The following is a 20,533-nucleotide window of genomic DNA, read 5'->3' on the forward strand; positions in this document are numbered from 1 at the left end:
AGACTATAGTTCAGATAGAGCCTGGTCAACCGTGGGGGCAAAGGCATACACAACAGTATCATCGGCATACAAGTGCAGGTAAAATAATCTGGACAGACAAGTCGATATTGTTAATGTAAATAGTAAAAAGTAAGGGACCCAGAATCGACCCCTGCGGGACACCTTTCGTAATATCCAGGAAACCTGATTTAACACCATCAGTAGATATACATTGAGTTCTATCTGTCAAGTAATTTTTAAACCATTTACATGCAGCCTGGTCTAGGCCAATTAAGGAACGCCTCTTAATTAGCAATGAGTGATCAATAGTATCGAAAGCGTTTGACAGGTCAATGAAGAGGGAAGCACAATGTTGCCATTTATCCATACAGTTAATCACATAATTTATAACTAGGAATGCGCAGAGATAGTATTATGACCTGGACTAAAACCCGACTGATTAACATTTAGAATGCATTTCAAAGATAAGAAAGATCTTAGGTGAGAATGAATCAAGGATTCAAATACACTATATATACAAACGTAGGTGGACACCCCTACAAATTAGTGGATTCGGCTATTTCAGCCACACCCGTTGCTGACAGGTGTATAAAATCGAGCTCACTGCCATGCCATCTCCATAGACAAACATTGTCTGTAGAATGGCCTTTCTGAAGAGCTCATTGACTTTTAACGTGGCACCGTCATAGGATGCCACTTTTCCAACAAGTCACAGTTCGTCAAATTTCTGCCCTGCTAGTGCTGCCCCGGTCAACTGTAAGTGCTGTTATTGTGAAGTGGAAACGTCTAGGAGCAACAACGGCTCAGCTGCGAAGTGGTAGGCCACACCAACTCACAGAATGGGACCGCCGAGTGCTGAAGAATGTAGCACGTAAAAATTGTCTATCTTCGGTTGCAACACTCACTACAGAGTTCCAAACTGCTTCTGGAATCAACGTCAGCACAATAATTGTTTGTCCGGAGCGTCATGAAATGGGTTTCCATGGCCGATCAGCCGCACACAAGCCTAAATTCACCATGCGCAATGCCAAGCGTTGGCTGGAGTGGTGTAAAGCTCGCTGCCACTGGACTCTGGAGCAGTGGAAACACGTTCTCTGGAGTGAGGAATCACGCTTCACCATCTGGCAGTCCGACGGATGAATCAGGATTTGGCGGATGACAGGAGAATGCTACCTGCCCAAATGCGTAGTGCCAACTCTAAAGTTTGGTGGAGGAGGAATAATGGTCTGGGGCTGTTTTTCATGGTTCGGGTTAGGCCCCTTAGTTCCATCAGAGCCCTGAGCTCAACCCCATCAAACACCTTTGGGATGAATTGGAACGCCGATTGCGAGTCAGGCCTAATCGCCCAACATCAGTGCCTGACATCACCAATGCTCTTGTGGCTGAATGGAAGCAAGTCCCCGCAGCAATGTTCCAACGTCTAGTGGAAAGCCTTCCCAGAAGATTGGAGGCTGTTATAGCAGCAAAGGGCGGACCAACTCCATATTAACGCCCATGATTTTGGAATGAGATGTTTGACGAGCAGGTGCCCACATACTTTTGGTAATGTAGTGCATTTTAGCTAGGCAAGAATGTTTAGATATAGGCCGATAATTATTTAGGTCACAAGGGTCACCACCTTTGTTAAAGGGGAGTACTTGGGTCGCCTTACAAACCTTGGAGATAGTACCAGATAAAATTGGCAGGTTAATAATATGGGTTAATGATTCAGCAATCAGGGGGGCAGAGAGCTGCAGCAAGAATGGATCAAGCATATCAGCTCCAGTGGATTTTTTTGCAAGGCATCTAGCACATCACAGATAGTAAATTGTTGAAATGAAAATAAAGATTCACTAGAAGTTGATGGGTTGACCGTCCAGTCAACTAGAGGCTGGACGAGGGAAGAGCAGTCGATTGACTGACCAGGGTCAACTACACCACCTTTTCTCTCAAATAAAAAGCCTGCTGAGATAAAATTATGATTAAAATAATCACTTATCCCATTCTTCTTAGTTATGATGCCAGAGTCAGACAGAACTTGCTTAGGCAGGGAAGAAGAGGAATTTGTCCGCTTCAGTGCATTTATTGTTTTCCAAAATGTTGAAGGATCACCAGCAGAGTCAGAGATAGAGCTTAAAAAGTAGCTTGATTTAGCTTTCTTAATCAAATTTCAAATGATAAACCGGGTAGTCCCCTGTAGCTCAGTTGGTAGAGTATGGCGCTTGCAATGCCAGGGTTGTGGGTTTGTTTCCCACGGGGGGCCAGTATGAAAATGTATGCATTCACTAACTGTAAGTCGCTCTGGATAAGAGCTTCTGCTAAATGACGTAAATTTAGTTTTGCTCCTGGATGCTGATTGGCTGAAAGCTGTGGTATATCAGACAATATACTTGTTTACTGTTTTAATTATGTTTGTAACCTGTTTATAATAACAATAATTCATCTCAGGGGTTTGTGCTATATGACCAATATGCCACAGCTAAGGGCAATATCCAGGCACTCCGCATTGCGTCGTGCGTAAGAACAGCCCTTAGCCATGATATATTCATGCCCCCAGTTTCTGGTCTGGAGCATGAAGTCACGTGCTCTGCAAAGCATCCCCAAACCATCACACCACCACCACCATGCTTGACCTTTGGTATGATGTTCTTACTGTGGAATGCAGAGTTTGGTTTTCACCAGGCAATACTGGAACCATGTCGTCCAAAAAGTTATACTTTTGAATCATCTGTCCATAGAACGTTCTTCCAAGAGTCTTGATGATCATCCAGGTGCTTTTTGGCAAACTTGAGTCAACTTTTTGGACGAGATGGGTCCCATTATGCCTGGCGAAAACCAAACACTGCATTCCACAGTAAGAACATCATACCAAAGGTCAAGCATGGTGGTGGTGGTGTGATGGTTTGGGGATGCTTTGCTGCCTCAGGACCTGGACGACTAGCCTTAATAGAAGGAACCATGAATTCTGCTCTGTATCAGATAATTCTACAGGAGAATGTCAGACCATCCGTCTGTGAGCTGAAGCTGAAGCGCAGCTGGGTCATGCAGCAAGACAATGATCCAAAACATACAATCAAGTCTACATGAAAATTGCTAAAAAGCAACAAATTGGAAGTTTTGGAATGGCCTAGTCAAAGTCCAGACCTAATCCCAATTGAGATGTTGTGGCAGGACTTGAAACGAGCAGTTCATGCTTGAAAACCCACATGTCACTGAGTTAAAGCAGTTCTGCATGGAAGAGTGGGCTAAAATTCCTCCACAGCGACGTGGGAGACTGATCAACAACTACAAGAAGAATTTGGTTGGAGTCATTGCAGCTAAAGGTGGCACAACCAGTTATTGAGTGTAAGGGGGCAATTACTTTTTCACACAGGGGAATTGGGTGTTGCATAACTTTGTTTATGAAATAAATATGTAATTGTTGTGTTATTTGTTCACTTATGTTCCCTTTATCTAATATTAGGTTTTGGTTGAAGATCTCCATAACATTCAGTATCACAAATATGCAAAAGTAGAGAAAATTAGAAAGGGGGCAAATACTTTTTCATTGCACTGTAGCTAGGGAAGAGAGAGAGAGAGGGGGCCCTAATCTGCAGATTAGCCTGACTTTGTTGAAATTGTAATAAAGTCATTCTTGATTCTACAAAAACTCTGAAAGAACTTTGATTTTTAATAAAGTATAGTGATTATTTTCCACAACACATGGAGCTGTAGGCCTATGAGTCCTGTTTACTGTAGCTGTTTTAGCGTAACTTACTTATTGGCATATAGGCCTACTTCAATATACAGTATATCAATCAATCATTCATTCATTTGTGCATGTCATCACACAGCATACAAGTCATCCATGGCTTTAAATTCAGTCAAGCACTTTAGTTATAAAACGAAATAACAGAGAGAGCCTTGAATAATTGAACAATGAATAAACCGCAACATGTCGGCTAAAACGACTGAATTCACAAATGCATTTTACTGTTTTTAATATTGGCTGTACTAGAGACTTTAAAACCTTTTTTTGTTAGAGCAGACTATATGGGTTTGATTATAATTTGTTTGTAAATTATTATTTTATTTGTTGTGCTGTTTATACTGTTAGAAATGTAGCTTAATTAAATTGATGAATAAATTATGGTGTTTCTATTCCAAGAAAAATGAAAATGCATTTTACAGTAGCCTACGTAGGCCTCAGGGTTTCCGTTAGGAAAATATGGCGCTGTACAACGTGACCGGTCAGGAGTAGGCCTAGGATACTAAGCGACTGCGAGTGAAGAGCAAAATAATCCTAACATTTCCACACCCTAATTGTAGCCTAACCAATACCCAAACGTAAATACAGTGAAAATAAAAGTCTGACTGATTTATCAAGACCAGTCCCCATGCTTGTCTCAAAGCAGCGCGAAACTGTGCTGAAATAGTTGACCACACGCGGGTAGACTATTGCTTCAAATCCTATTATAACAATTGGATGACTTTGGGTGTTTCAGTAAGCAACTATTTGTTGCCTTCAATTGCATTAGCCTGCTTTATTCCAATATTTCTGTCATTCAGTGATATTTATTCCTTAGCAATTCGTTATGGATCCATCCAGATGTGGTTAGAAAACAGTGCATGTGGTGGGCTATGCAAAGAGATGGGTGAAGTGACATGCCTCGCAAACATCCATTAATACATTTAAAGTCCCTAAACTTGGCAAGAGTCATTGTCCTGCTGATAGCACATCATCAGTGCATGGCTTCTTTTGTATTCCAATTTATTGGAAAGGCTGCTAAAGTGTATTTTTTTTTGTGTGCGTGTGGGACAGAGGAAGAGCAATTCTTACACTATTGTTCTAAATTCAATCACTCTCTTCTTCTTCATCCTCATCATTCAGTTCATTCAAACTCAGTTGTAATACATTTTGTCACTCCTGTTCAACAACTCCAAATCACTTTTGCATGTGCTCCAAGGGGATAACTTGAAATAACATGATATGGGTTAATTAAATAATCAAAAGTGAAAATTTGATTATTAATTAGCCTAGTGAATATACTGTAAGTATTTTAGGCATATCATGTGAATTAGGCCTCACATAAAACCATTGTCAAAAGTGCAAGAGATACTGTTGCATGACAAACAGGTGCTGTTAGATGACAATATAATTTATCTGCCAGTTTGGAACAGTGTAAACAATGCTAAATAAAGTATAAGTAATACCAGAGAGTCTGTTCTAATGATGTTTTTTTGCAAAGTTTAAAAACAGCCGGATTTGTGAAATTTCTTTATCCGACATTTTGCGGTTGCATGAGGCTTGGTGATCACAGAATCAGTAGGATATTAAACAAACACTCAAATACGCAACAGAAGCAGGAACAGCACAGGGCTGAGTGACTCACTCATTCCTGGCTTTCGTTCAAAATAAGTACAATTATAATGCAGGGTTAAATACACATTATTTCTGATTGTCTTTAGCATGCAGTCTCTCTCCTCAAGCTACAGCTAATTTCGTTTGAATTATTATGTGGATTATAATAAATTACTATATTTGTAGGTGTTGATGTATTTTTTGTTAGGGCAAATCTGGTCTGCGATATTGAGCTAGAAATGTAAAACTTTAGAGTACTTAAGCATTGAATACATTGCAAGTTTGCCCTTTTTTGGCCATTAGGCTATACTTTACAATATGACTCAACTCAGACTGACCACAACATCTATCGTTAGTCTAAACTGTGGCACAAATTGGGGGATGTTTCACACCTAGCCAAGCTATTAGATTGTTCTTTTGTAAATTAATGGAGGTGTGAATGTTTCAGTCAGTCTCTCTCCTATCGCACTAGAGTCCTGCATCAGGCACAACAAAAATCAGCTGGCTAGTGGTCCCGGAGTGGCTTCCGTCTGGCCACTCAACCATGAAGGCCTGATTAGTGGAGTGATGCAGAGATGGCTGTCCTTCTGGAAAGTTCTCCCATCTCCACAGAGGAACTCTAGAGCTCTGTCAGAGTGACCATTGGGTTCTTGGTCACCTCCCTGAACAAGGCCCTTCTCCCCCGATTGCTGAGTTTGGCCGGGCGGTCAGCTCTAGGAAGAGTCTTGGCGGTTTCAAACTTCTTCCATTTAAGAATGATGGAGGCCACTGTGTTTTTGGGGACCTTCAATGCTGCAGAAATGTTTTGGTACCGTTCCCCAGATCTGTGCCTTGACACAATCCTTTCTCGGAGCTCTACGGACAATTCCTTCGACCTCATGGCTTGGTTTTTGCTGTGACATGCACTGTCAGCTGTGGGACCTTATATAGACAGGTGTGTGCCTTTCCAAATCATGTCCAATCAATTGAATTTACCACAGGTGGACTCCACTCAAGTTGTGGAAACATCTCAAGGACGATCAATGGAAACAGGATGCGCCTGAACTCAATTTCGAGTCTCATAGAAAAGGGTATAAAATACTTACACTGCCGGTCAAAAGTTTTAGAACACCTACTCATTCAAGAGTTTCTTTATTTGTTACTATTTTCTACATTGTAGAATAATAGTGAAGACCTAAAAACTATAAAATAACACATGTGGAATCATGTAGTAACAATAAAAGTGTTAATCAAATCAAAATATATTTTATATTTGAGATTCTTCAAATAGACACTCTTTGCCTTGATGACAGCTTTGCACACTCTTGGCAGTCTCTCAACCAGCTTCACGAGGTAGTCACCTGGAATGCATTTCAATTAACAGGTGTGCCTTCTTAAAAGTTAATTTGTGGAATTTCTTTCCTTTTTAATGTGTTTGAGCCAATCAGTTGTGTTGTGACAAGGTAGGGTGGGTATACAGAAGATAGCCCTATTTGGTAAAAGACCAAGTCCATATTAGGGCAAGAACAGCTAAAATAAGCAAAGAGAAATGACAGTCCATCATTACTTTAAGACATGAAGGTTAGTCAATACGGACCATTTCAAAACTTTGAAAGTTTCTTCAAGTGCAGTCGCAAAAACCATCAAGCGCTATGATGAAACTGGCTCTCATGAGGACCACCACAGGAATGGAAGACCCAGAGTTACCTCTGCTGCAGAGGATAAGTTCATTAAAGTTACCAGCCTCAGAAATTGCAGCCCAAATAAATGCTTCACAGAGTTCAAGTAACAGACACATCTGAACATCAACTGTTCAGAGGAGACTGTGAATCAGGCCTTCATGGTCGCATTGCTGCAAAGAAACCACTACTAAAGGACAGCAATAAGAAGAAGAGACTTGATTGGGCCAAGAAACACGAGCAATGGACATTAGACCAGTGGAAATGTGTCCTTTGGTCTGGAGTCCAAATTGGAGATATTTGGTTCCAACCGCCGTGTCTTTGTGAGACGTGATGTGGGTGAACGGATGATCTCCGTATGTGTATTTCCCACCGTAAAGCATGGAGGAGGAGGTGTTATGGTGTGGGGGTGACACTGGCTGTGATTTATTTAGAATTCAAGGCACACTTAACCAGCATGGCTACCACAGCATTCTGCAGAGATATGCCATCCCATCTGGTTTGGGCTTAGTGGGACTATCATTTGTTTTTCAACAGGACAATGACCCAACACACCTCCAAGCTGTGTAAGGGCTATTTTAACAAGAAAGATTGTGATGGAGTGCTGCATCAAATGACCTGACCTCCACAATCCCCCAACCTCAACCAAATTGAGATTTTTTGGGATGAGTTGGACGGTAGAGTGAAGGAAAAGCAGCCAACAAGTGCTCAGCATATGTGGGAACTCCTTCAAGACTGTTGGAAAAGCATTCCAGGTGAAGCTGGTTGAGAGAATGCCATGGGTGTGCAAAGCTGTCATCAAGGCTATTTTAATAATCTCAATATATATTTGTATTTGTTTAACACTTTTTGGGTTACTACATGATTCCATATGTGTTATTTCATAGTTCTGATGTCTTCACTATTATTCTACAATGTAGAAAATAGTAAAAATAAAGAAAAACCCTGGAATGAGTAGGTGCTCTAAAACCTTTGACCGGTAGTGTATATTTTGGTAAAAACCCTCAGTGCTAAGGGTAAGACAGAAGTGGTAGTCCATAGCTGGTTGATCAGCGTGCTTTGGTAGCCCTGGTTCTGCACCTGATGGATTCCAACATTGTTGAGGACCGGGTAACACGACCAGAGATAACCAACTAGCTTGCTATGAAAATTGAATTCAACAATGCCAATATTGTTTTTAATTTGACTTTTGCTTTCAAAAGCAGCTCAAACATAGAACATGTAATGATGAACATCATAGCCATTGAATTATACCACACATTATAGGGAAATAATGCACGCTCTAGAATGCCCTTCAAGCCAATCAGAAACGAGTATTCAACAATGCCATGGTATAATGGTGAGCAATGGCAGTAGGGTTTCATGGGAGCTACTAAATACTAAATTATGAAGTACCTACGTGATCCAGATTGCCTACATCAGGGCTATTCAACTATATTCTTATGTGGGCTCAGATTTCTTTAAAGTTCATTGACATTTTTGACATGATTATTCTTCAGAAGAACTGTATCAAAAACAATGCGCACATCATATAAAGCAGTTAAATGTTGCGAAAAGTAATTAGGTAGTTATAAAATACAAAAACTAAAACACTTTTCTCTTTACTGCCCTAACACACAGATACTGGACCAGCAAGCTAATTGATTCTCTATTTTAGGAAACAAAAGTGTACAAATTATTTAAAGTAAACTTTTGAATCTGGCTTTATTGCCATTATCTCAATAAAACTTATAAAATACACAAAGACTTCAGTCTGAAGGAAGTATGCTTTGAATTCATCGTCATAAGTTGAATTGTTTCTCACACTCTCTTCTAACGAGTCCTGCATGGCTTGTGAGCTTCATATTGTGAAACAGAGGGCATGCATTTGTTTTTGAGAGTCCTGGGTTTAAGGAATGGGATCATATTAGCTTATAGCCCAAACGGTTAAAACGATAGAGCCAAATTAAGAAGAAGAAAAACCACAGGTTTGTCATGAATCTTGTTTTGGAGGCAGCTCTGCAGAGTGGTCACAAGCTGGCACAGCCACAAATGCATACAATCTGATTTTAAACCTATCCATAACCTTAACCACAAAACTAACCCTAATGCCCAACCCTAACCTGAAATTAAGACCAAAAAGCTAATTTTTGTTTTCATAAATTTTACAATATTGCAAATTTTGACTTTGCAGGTGGACTATCTATGGGGAAATCGCTCAGTTCTGTCTCCAGGACAAGACTCATGACAATAAACGTCAACCTGCGCTAGCATCAGCTAAAACCGCTAGAAACCACACTAATAGTCCTAGTAGCATTTGTCATTTTGGCACGAAACGTCAGATCAGAACTGATCAAAGGGTTTGTCTAAATTCATAAAAGGGCCAGATCTGGCCCACGGGCCACCAGTTCAATAGCCGTGGCTACATACTAAAGTCTGGACTGAGTTCAGACTAAGAAGAGCATACTATTCTGTATGTTGCCTCAGAATAAAAATTATCCTGTTTTTGTGCATATATCACTATCAGATGAGAAGGGAGACTGGACATTGAACCGGGTTTAAAAGCCTTCTTCCGTTTCATTTATTTGTATTTATTCATCAGTATTTATTTATTTTTGCTTCTTGAGGGTAATTGTTATTGCTTGGATAACCGTATCTACTATTATGTATTTAAATGTTTATTTATTTATATGCGGTGCGCACTGCGCAAAACACCGGAATAATCATTGTAAGAATCATTATAATGTTTGTTTAACAATGTGTCAATTAATCCTGTAAGGGAATGATCGGCAAATGTTGATTTGACAAAATAAAAGTATCCACTTCAGACGGGAGGCTGGACTGTGTACGTAATATCCGCATGATCCACATGGCCTAGTTTCTGAAATCTTGTGTGGAGTTAACTCAGTTTAGACAGAGTATGTGCATACTGTACTTGTTATTGTACAATGTCCATGACATCACCCTGAGCTGCAATGCATGCATAGCCTACATTTACTTTAGGAGTGAAGACAGAGACACTGAATGGTACAACAACACGCTGAGTAAGTTATGTCTCAGTCTAAAAGCTAGAATCATTGAGGAAATCAGGAACTGGTCAACTACTATGCAATAGCAAAACTATGATGAAATGTATAATGACAATGCTGTTACCATAATAATTAAAGCTACTAGTGCAAATGTAAAGTGTTGCTCAATAGATCATTTGTACCGCTGCTTGGCTTATATCTACCCACTCTCCACTCTTTCTGTGACTGTGACTCACCTATCTTCTCGAAGCGAGAGAGGAAACGCAGGAAGAAGTTCTTGCAGGGGTCGGGCATGGCCACCGTGCCGAACTCTGACACCATGATGCGGTCCCTCTCGCTGTTCTTCTTGTAGGCATCACTCTGCAGGAAGCGGCTCCTATAGGTCACCTTGCCATCCTCGATCTTAAACTGGTGCAGCATGGCCATCCCATCAAACCAGTGGTTGTAGCTGAAGAATAAATGACAGTGGGGATAGGTTAGGACAAGTGTTAAAACCCCCTAAGGTCGATGTCCGCGGCCCTGCGGAAATCTAATCAGCATAATACAAATATCCCCATTAAATTGTGTCAATTTAAACTAGAGACGTTATTTTTTTCTCAATCCACCGCAGCCGCCTATGTAACACTTCCGCATCTGCTGTGAAAGGTGATTTGTCAGACCATGAGACATCCCGAAAATCGGTTTTCTCACTAAATCGTCTGTAGCATCCGAAAAGTTTGGCCTACAAACTATTATGACACATCTATGGAAAGATGAGACTCACGAACACAATGGTGTTCTCCGTTTTGCTCTACAGTTCGTCTGAAGTAGGACTAGTCTGAAATCGGTACAGCCGATCTACCAACTTCTTTCTATTATGTCCGAACAGTTTGGGCTACACGCTAATATGACCCCTCAGTGTAAAGGTGAGACTCTCACGAACACCTACATGTTGGTTGTTTTGCTTTAGAACGCCCACATGCCTCACAAGACTTGTATAAAGGTCCCTCGGGACCAGTCGAAAACATTTATGGAAGGATACAGTGCCTTTTTCCACATTTTGTTTTAAAATTCAAAATCAAATACAAAAATTATCCTTGGTCATAAAACAATTCCATATAGCTTAGTAGTAACCCCCCCGGCTTAGACATGGCTTAGGCTCTTATGGGTTAAAGGTTAGGGCCTTTTGCAATTATGTTAGCACAGTTGAAAACTGTTGTGCTGATTAAAGAAGCAATAAAACTGGCCTTCTTGAGACTAGTTGAGTATCTGGAGCATCAGCAATTGTGTGTTCGATTACAGAGTCAAAATGGCCAGAAACAAAGAACTTTCTTCTGAAACTCATCAGTCTATTCTTGTTCTGAGAAATGTAGGCTATTCCATGCAAGAAATTGCCAAGAAACTGTAGACCTCCTACAACGCTGTGTACTACTCCCTTCACAGAACAGCGCAAACTGGCTCTAACCAGAATAGAAAGAGGAGTGGGAGGCCCCGGTGCACAACTGAGCAAGAGGACAAACACATTAGAGTGTCTAGTTTGAGAAACAGACGCCTCACAGGTCCTCATTAAATAGTACCCGCAAAACACCCGTCTCAACGTCAACAGTGAAGAGGCGACTCCGGGATGCTGACCTTCTAGGCAGAGTTGCAAAGAAAAAGCCGTATCTCAGACTGGCCAATAAAAAGAAAAGATTAAGATGGGCAGTCTGAGATATGGCTTTTTCTTTGCAACTTTGCTTAGAAGGTCAGCATCCTGGAGTCGCCTCTTCACTGTTGATGTTGAGACTGGAACACAGGACTGATGGTTGCTGATAATGGGCCTCTGTACGCCTATGTAGATATTCCATAAAAAAATCTGCCGTTTCCAGCTACAATAGCCATTTACAACATTAACAATGTCTACACTGTATTTCTGATCAATTTGATGTTATTTTAATGGACAAAAAATTGCTTTTCTTTAGAAAATAAGGACATTTCTAAGTGACCGCAAACATTTGAACGGTAGTGTGTGTCTGAACCCCATCCTTGTGTAGCCAACTTGTGCTTATTTTGTTTTATTCTACTGATCTAATGGCTGCTGGTCTAAGTAGTTCCAATAAAATTGGCTAAAGGTGTGACTCACTGTTGGTTTCCGAACTCAAACTTCCCTGGGCCGTTGCGGAGGAGGCTGCCTCGGATCCAGTTTGGTATGGTCCCACACACCTCCGTGGCGATGGGCTCTGGGGTCTCCTCCACGGACCGCACCAGAGGGGCGATAGACTCCAGACCCTTCAGCTCTAGCTGGTTACACTTACTGAGCTCCTTTGGCTTGGTATCACTAGAAGGTGTGATGGTCTCATCTGCACAAAAATAATAGAGACTTTATACATTTTTGTATCTCTTGAACCTCTAGGTCACCTATAGGCTGCTGTGAGTCCCACGACACACAAACCAAACCAGCACATTCAGTGACCTGCAGTAGGCTGGTTGTTGACCAGACCATGCTCATACAAACCATGAAGAAACATTCTGTTTTTAGAAAATAGGTCATGAATATGGACTTTGGATATGTCAAACTTTTCATTCATGGTTAGATTTATCCTGGTTCTACAAACAGCTGTGGTTTTGGATGTTGTTTTACCAAGTATATAAGTAAAGGCAAAGCCTAATAGCCCATTAATATCATATCTGCCTTTCACCGTATATACTGTACATAGCCTCACTCAATTATTGGTCCCACTTTACTACAACTAGAAGATGGTATGAATGCCCTAAGTCATATTGTATCAGGACATATGCCAAAAGTATTAATATTATAAATGTTTTTAAATGAGATTTGTTTAGTCAACTGAATTTTGTTTTTTTTGCATACAATGTGTAACGCTTGCTACACAGGTCTCACCTTCTCTGTACTATGATTCCCCCATCTACTGCATCCTATATATTCTAGAACATCAGTTTGCCTACATATTCCATATGCACCGGCACAGTATGTTAAAAGTTTGAGGGTAAACAGAATGTTAACATTCAAACACAGTGTATACACAGAAGGTGGGATAAACGCTAAAGGGGTTGGTGCACGTGAAGGCACATTACTTTTACACACATTAGGTACTATAGGTATTATAATTATAATTATAAACTGGGTGGTTCGAGCCCTGAAAGCTGATTGGCTGACAGCCGTGGTATGTATGACAAAACATTTATTTTTACTGCTCTAATTACGTTGGTAACCAGTTTATAATAGCAATAAGGCACCTCAAGGGTTTGTTTTATATGGCCAATATACCACGGCTAAGGACTATATCCAGGCACACCGCGTTAGCCGTGGTATATTGGCCATATGCCACACACCCTCGTGCCTTATTGCTTAATTATCAAATGTAATTATGAAGGCTGTTTGGACTTGGCAAGAGATTATTGCTCTGATTAACCTCAGTAAATACATCTTAGTTCCCCACACAAGGCCTCAGTCACAGTGAACTTGTATAACCCGGTTTATACACCAAGCAGATGCATGGTGTTACCCCACTGGAAAAATCCCCACCACAAAATACTTTCACAAATCCTGTTGGGGCCCCTTGCTTGCCTTGCAAAAAAATGTAATGACTGAGAGGCAGAGCCATTAAAACATAACCCTGTCATATGATCTGTTTTTGATCTCTCTTTTATTTAACTAGGTCAAGTCAGTTAAGAACAAATTCTTATTTACAATGACTGCCTACCCCAGCCAAACCCGGACGACGCTGGGCCAATTGTGCGCCGCCCTATGGGTTCTACCAATCACGGCCGGATTGTGATTCAGCCTGGAATCGAACCAGGGTCTGTAGTAATTTTTTACAGATATATTAAATACATGTGGTGTTTATCCTGAACACTGCTGCACAAGAGGCTGGCCCTCTATTGCTACAGCTGCTGAGGGCAATAGTGTACAACTGCAGCCCGCAATTTGGGGCGTTCCTGAATGTGGGCATACCTGCATGAAATCCCCCCCTCGAGCACCCCATTGGTTCCTGCATGAACAGTAGGCTGATACTCCATTTCATGGACCCAAGATCCACAGGTAAGATTCTACAATTATTATTTGCCAATAAATTAAATGTAATACAATGGCAATCCGGGTTATATGTTAAAATCCTATGTATGAACTGCCAACATTATTATGCATATTAATTGATAATGATGGAAAATAAGATATGCAAGATATTTGAATAGATATATATTTTTTAATAGTTACAGTGGGTGGAACAAGTATTTGATACACTGCCGATTTTGCAGGTTTTCCTACTTACAAAGCATGTAGAGGTCTGTAATTATTATCATAGGTACACTTCAACTGTGAGAGACGGAATCTAAAACAAAAATCCAGAAAATCACATTGTATGATTTTTAAGTAATTAATTTGCATTTTATTGCATGACATAAGTATTTGATCACCTACCAACCAGTAGGAATTCCGGCTCTCACAGACCAAGTTAGTTTTTCTTTAAGAAGCCCTCCTGTTCTCCACTCATTACCTGTATTAACTGCACCTGTTTGAACTCGTTACCTGTATAAAAGACACCTGTCAACACACTCAAACAGACTCCAACCTCTCCAGAATGCCAAGACCAGAGAGCTGTGTAAGGACATCAGGGATAAAATTGTAGACCTGCACAAGGCTGGGATACAGGACAATAGGCAAGCAGCTTGGTGAGAAGGCAACAACTGTTGGAGCAATTATTAGAAATTGGAAGAAGTTCAAGATGACGGTCAATCACCCTCGGTCTGGGGCTCCATGCAAGATCTCACCTCGTGGGGCATCAATGATCATGAGGAAGGTGAGGGATCAGCCCAGAACTACAGGGGAGGACCTGGTCAATGACCTGAAGAGAGCTGGGACCACAGTCTCAAAGAAAACCATTAGTAACACACTACGCCGTCAAGGATTAAAATCCTGCAGCGCACGCAAGGTCCCCCTGCTCAAGCCAGCGCATGTCCAGGCCCGTCTGAAGTTTGCCAATGACCATCTGGATGATCCAGAGGAGGAATGGGAGAAGGTCATGTGGTCTGATGAGACAAAAATAGAGCTTTTTGGTCTAAACTCCACTCGCCGTGTTTGGAGGAAGAAGAAGGATGAGTACAACCCCAAGAACACCATCCCAACCGTGAAGCATGGAGGTGGAAACATCATTCTTTGGGGGATGCTTTTCTGCAAAGGGGACAGGACGACTGCAACATATTGAGGGGAGGATGTATGGGTTCATGTATCGCGAGATCTTGGCCAACAACCTCCTTCCCTCAGTAAGAGCATTGAAGATGGGTCGTGGCTGGGTCTTCCAGCATGACAACGACCCGAAACACACAGCCAGGGCAACTAAGGAGTGGCTCCGTAAGAAGCATCTCAAGGTCCTGGAGTGGCCTAGCCAGTCTCCAGACCTGAACCCAATAGAAAATCTTTGGAGGGAGCTGAAAGTCTGTATTGCCCAGCGACAGCCCCTAAACCTGAAGGATCTGGAGAAGGTCTGTATGGAGGAGTTGGCCAAAATTCCTGCTGCAGTGTGTGCAAACCTGGTCAAGACCTACAGGAAACGTATGATCTCTGTAATTGCAAACAAAGGTTTCTGTACCAAATATTAAGTTCTGCTTTTCTGATGTATCAAATACTTATGTCATGCAATAAAATGCAAATTAATTACTTAAAAATCATACAATGTGATTTTCTGGATTTTTGTTTTAGATTCCGTCTCTCACAGTTGAAGTGTACCTATGATAAAATTACAGACCTCTACATGCTTTGTAAGTAGGAAGACCTGCAAAATCGGCAGTGTATCAAATACTTGTTCTCCCCAATGTATATATAGAGGTGACAGCATTGGAAATGCTTTTGGCGGTTAATCTGCTTCTGTTTTATGCGTGGCACACTGTGCTGTTTTCGATGGATGGGTCCTGGACTCTCGGGGCCCTAGGGATCCGGAGGGATGTGGGTGGGATGCCGATCACTGGGTTGACGGCTCAACTTGGGATGGGGAGGGGCTTTAGCAGGGGAATTAGTGGAGAACAATTGAAGGGATACTTAGTAGCAATGCAAATATAATGGTACAGCTATATGGACACTCAATCATTACGGGTTTTTTTTATGGTAAATTTACAAACATATATAATGATAAATAGACTTGAAACGTGTATCTCATTATGGTGTATGGTGAAATAAGTATAGCCAGTTACAATTGTAATGGCTTAGCTGATAATAACAAAAGAAGAACAATATTTACATGGCTCAAAGAGAAGGAATATAATATCTATTGTTTACAGGAAACTCATTCAACAAATCTAGATGAAGTTGCGTGGAAAAAGGAATGGGGGGGGGGGGGGGGGGGGGGCGAAATATACTTCTCCCATGGGCAAAGAAATTCAAAAGGGGTGATGATATTAATTAATAGTAATTTCGATCCGAATGTGCATATTGTCCAAATAGATACGCAAGGTAGATGGATTATTTGAAATATGTTATTGGACAATAAACAGATATGGCTCATTAACATTTACGGACCAAATAATGATGATCCACACTTCTTTGACAATATAAATAATCAATTATCAACCCTGCAAGCAATTCAAGACAATAATATTATGGTGGGGGATTATAATACTGTTTTAAATAGCTCAATGGACCGTAAAGGAAATCACACCACAAACAATTACCCACATGCTCTTAAGGAAATCGTGAATGTCATGGATACACAACTAGTAGATATATGGAGGCTTAAATATCCTGATCTAGTGAGATATACATGGTGGAGACTAAATCAAGCTAGTCGTCTTGACTTCTTTCTTATCTCATTCTCGTTGGCACCAAAAGTTTAAAAAGTGTTGATAGGGGACAGAATGTGGTCGGACCATCATATAATTGGCATTTACATTACTCTTACTGAATTTCCACGTGGGCGAGGATGTTGGAAATTTAATCAAAGCCTATTGGATGATAATTTATTTTTAACTAGGACAAAGGAATTTATAACGGACTTTTTCCAACATAACATAGGTACAGCAAATCCCCTTATTGTATGGGACACCTTTAAATGTGCCTTTAGAGGCCATGCAATTCAGTACTCATCTCGAAAACAAAAGCAATTTAGGTCAAAATAGTTTATACTAACAAAGGCAATAGAAAGTCTAACAGAACAGATAGATGGCAATAAAAACTAACATAGAGGCTCAGAATAAATTAGAGGAAAAACAAAAAGAAATGGAGAAACTTATTCAAGAAAGATCAAGTGTAATATATTATAAAAATAAAGCAAACTGGATGGAATATGGGGAAAAATGCACCAAATTATTTTTAAATCTTCAACATAGGAATGCTAACAAAAATAATTTAATGAAATTGGTTACAATTGACGGAGTAACCCATGATTCACCAAATTATATTTTGAAGGAGGAAACAAGGTACTTTAAGCATATGTTTTCGTTTCAGTCGCCTCCATCTCCTCTAACTGAAGCTAATTGTAGAGATTTTGTTTCTATTTATAATGTAAAATTAACAGCCAAACAGAAAGACTCATGTGAAGGTGAAATTACAGAGGAACTTCTGGATGCAATTAAAGACTTTAAGTCTGGGAAAACTACAGGGTTGGATGGCATACCAAACCTTTTGTGATATACTAAGAGGACCGCTATTAGCATGTTTTAACCACTCCTATGTAAATGGTAGATTATCTGACACTCAAGAAGAAGGTCTGATATCATTATTACTGAAACAGGATGGAAAATATAAAGTGGAAAATATAAAGATCCAGTCCATTTAAAAAATTGGAGGCCCCTTACACTTCAGTGTTGTGATGCAAAAATTCTAGCAAAATGTATAGCACATAGAATTAAAAAGGTATTGTCGGATATTATTCATTCTAATCAGACAGGTTTTTTACAAGGAAGATACATTCGAGATAATATACGGCAAGTATTGAAAACAATAGAACATTATGGAAAATCTGAGAAACCAGGCCTGCTATTCATAGCAGACTTCGAAAAGGCATTTGATAAAGTACGACTGGGGTTTATATATAAATGCCTGGAGCATTTCAATTTTGGTGAATCTCTTATAAAATGGGTCAAAATCATGTATAGTAACCCTAGGTGTAAAATAGTAAATAATGGCTATTTCTCAGAAAGTTTTAAACTGTCAAGAGGAGTGAAACAAGGTTGTCCACTATCGGCATATCTATTTATTGTGGCCATCGAGATGTTAGCTATTAAAATCAGACCCAACAATAATATCAGGGGATTAGAAATCCAGGGCTTAAAAACAAAGGTGTCATTGAACGCTGATGATTCATATTTTCTTTTAAATCCACAAGTAGAATCACTCCACAGCCTCATATAGGATCTAGATACATTTTCTAACCTCTCTGGATTACAACCAAATTATGACAAATGTACTATATTACGTATTGGATCAATAAAAAATACAATTTTGACATTGCCATGTAGTTTACCAATAAAATGGTCTGATGGTGATGTGGATATACTCGGAATACATATCCCAAAGGAAATAAATGATCTCACTTCAATAAATTATAATAGAAAGTTAGCAAAAATAGATAAGATCTTGCTACCATGGAAAGGTGGGTGCCTGTCAATTTGTGGAAAAATCACCCTGATTAACTCTTTAGTATTATCCCAGTTTACCTATTTGCTTATGGTCTTGCCTACGCCTAGCGAACAGTTTTTTAAATTATATGAGAAAAAAATATTCAATTCTATTTGGAACGGCAAGCCAGACAAAATTAAACGGGCCTATTTATATAATGAATATGAATTCGGAGGACAGAAATTATTAAATATTAAAGCATTAGACCTATCACTAAAAGCATCAGTCATACAAAAGGTATACTTAAATCCGAACTGGTTCTCTAGCAAATTAGTAAGATTGTCTCACCCAATTTTCAAGAATGGCCGTTTTCCCTTTATTCAGATTACAACCACTCACTTTCAGTTATTTGAAAAGGAAATAATCTCCCAGATATCACTATTTCTAAAACAAGCCATAGAAAGTTGGTTGCAATTTCAATTTAATCCTCCAGAAACAACAGAACAAATAATGCAACAAATATTGTGGTTAAACTCAAATATACTAATTGACAAAAAAACATTTTTTTGTTGACAAAATGTTTAAAAAAGGTATAATCTTTGTAAATGATATCATCGGTAGGACTGGTGGAGTTATGTCGCAAATGCAGCTAACAAAAACATATGGAAATGTCTGCTCTACCCAAAATTACAACCAAATAATTGCAGCCTTACCGCAAAAATGGAAGAGGAAAGTGGAAGGAGGAGAAAGTAAGGAACTTGTCTGTCGGCCTTGCATTAAATAACATAATTGGTTAAGGAAAACTGTGATAAATAAAAAGGTATATCAGTTTCATTTAAGGACCAATGGATTGACAGCCGTCCCATATACAGTGGGGAGAACAAGTATTTGATACACTGCCGATTTTGCAGGTTTTCCTACTTACAAAGCATGTAGAGGTCTGTAATTGTTATCATAGGTACACTTCAACTGTGAGAGAAAACAAAAATCCAGAAAATCACATTGTATGATTTTTAAGTAATTAATTTGTATTTTATTGCATGACATAAGTATTTGATACATCAGAAAAGCAGAACTTAATATTTGGTACAGAAACCTTTGTTTGCAATTACAGAGATCATACGTTTCCTGTAGGTCTTGACCAGGTTTGCACACACTGCAGCAGGGATTTTGGCCCACTCCTCCATACAGACCTTCTCCAGATCCTTCAGGTTTCGGGGCTGTCGCTGGGCAATACGGACTTTCAGCTCCCTCCAAAGATTTTCTATTGGGTTCAGGTCTGGAGACTGGCTAGGCCACTCCAGGACCTTGATAAGCTTCTTACGGAGCCACTCCTTAGTTGCCCTGGCTGTGTGTTTCGGGTCGTTGTCATGCTGGAAGACCCAGCCTCGACCCATCTTCAATGCTCTTACTGAAGGAAGGAGGTGGTTGGCCAAGATCTCACGATACATGGGCCCATCCATCCTCCCCTCAATACGGTGCAGTCGTCCTGTCCCCTTTGCAGAAAAGCATCCCCAAAGAATGAATTTTCCACCTCCATGCTTCACGGTTGGGATGGTGTTCTTGGGGTTGTACTAATCCTTCTTCTTCCTCCAAAGATGGCGAGTGGAGTTTAGACCAAAAAGCTCTATTTTTGTCTCATCAGACCACATGACCTTCTCCCATTCCTCCTCTGGATCGTCCAGATGGTCATTGGCAAACTTCAGACGGGCCTGGACATGCACTGGCTTGAGCAGGGGGACCTTGCGTGCGCTGCAGGATTTTAATCCATGACGGCGTAGTGTGTTACTAATGGTTTTCTTTGAGACTGTGGTCCCAGCTCTCTTCAGGTCATTGACCAGGTCCTGCCATGTAGTTCTGGGCTGATCCCTCACCTTCCTCATGATCATTGATGCCCCACGAGGTGAGATCTTGCATGGAGCCCCAGACCGAGGGTGATTGACCGTCATCTTGAACTTCTTCCATTTTCTAATAATTGCTCCAACAGTTGTTGCGTTCTCACCAAGCTGCTTGCCTATTG

The 20,533-nt window shown here is 40.3% G+C and overlaps 1 protein-coding gene across 1 annotated transcript in view; it reads right to left on the reverse strand.

Annotated features, from left to right (window-relative positions):
- The window catches only part of bco2a (beta-carotene oxygenase 2a), a 114,755-nt gene that overhangs the window by 63,953 nt on the left and 30,269 nt on the right, over positions 1-20,533 (reverse strand). The window contains exons 2-3 of the mRNA XM_084178438.1: positions 12,088-12,304; positions 10,223-10,434 (exon numbers count right to left, since the gene is read on the reverse strand). Coding sequence (XP_084034564.1) covers positions 10,223-10,434; positions 12,088-12,304 — 429 coding nt within the window. The remainder of the gene's footprint in view (positions 1-10,222; positions 10,435-12,087; positions 12,305-20,533) is intronic.

Source organism: Coregonus lavaretus, assembly GCF_964263955.1.
Source record: "Coregonus lavaretus genome assembly, chromosome: 15".
Classification (NCBI taxonomy): domain Eukaryota; kingdom Metazoa; phylum Chordata; class Actinopteri; order Salmoniformes; family Salmonidae; genus Coregonus; species Coregonus lavaretus.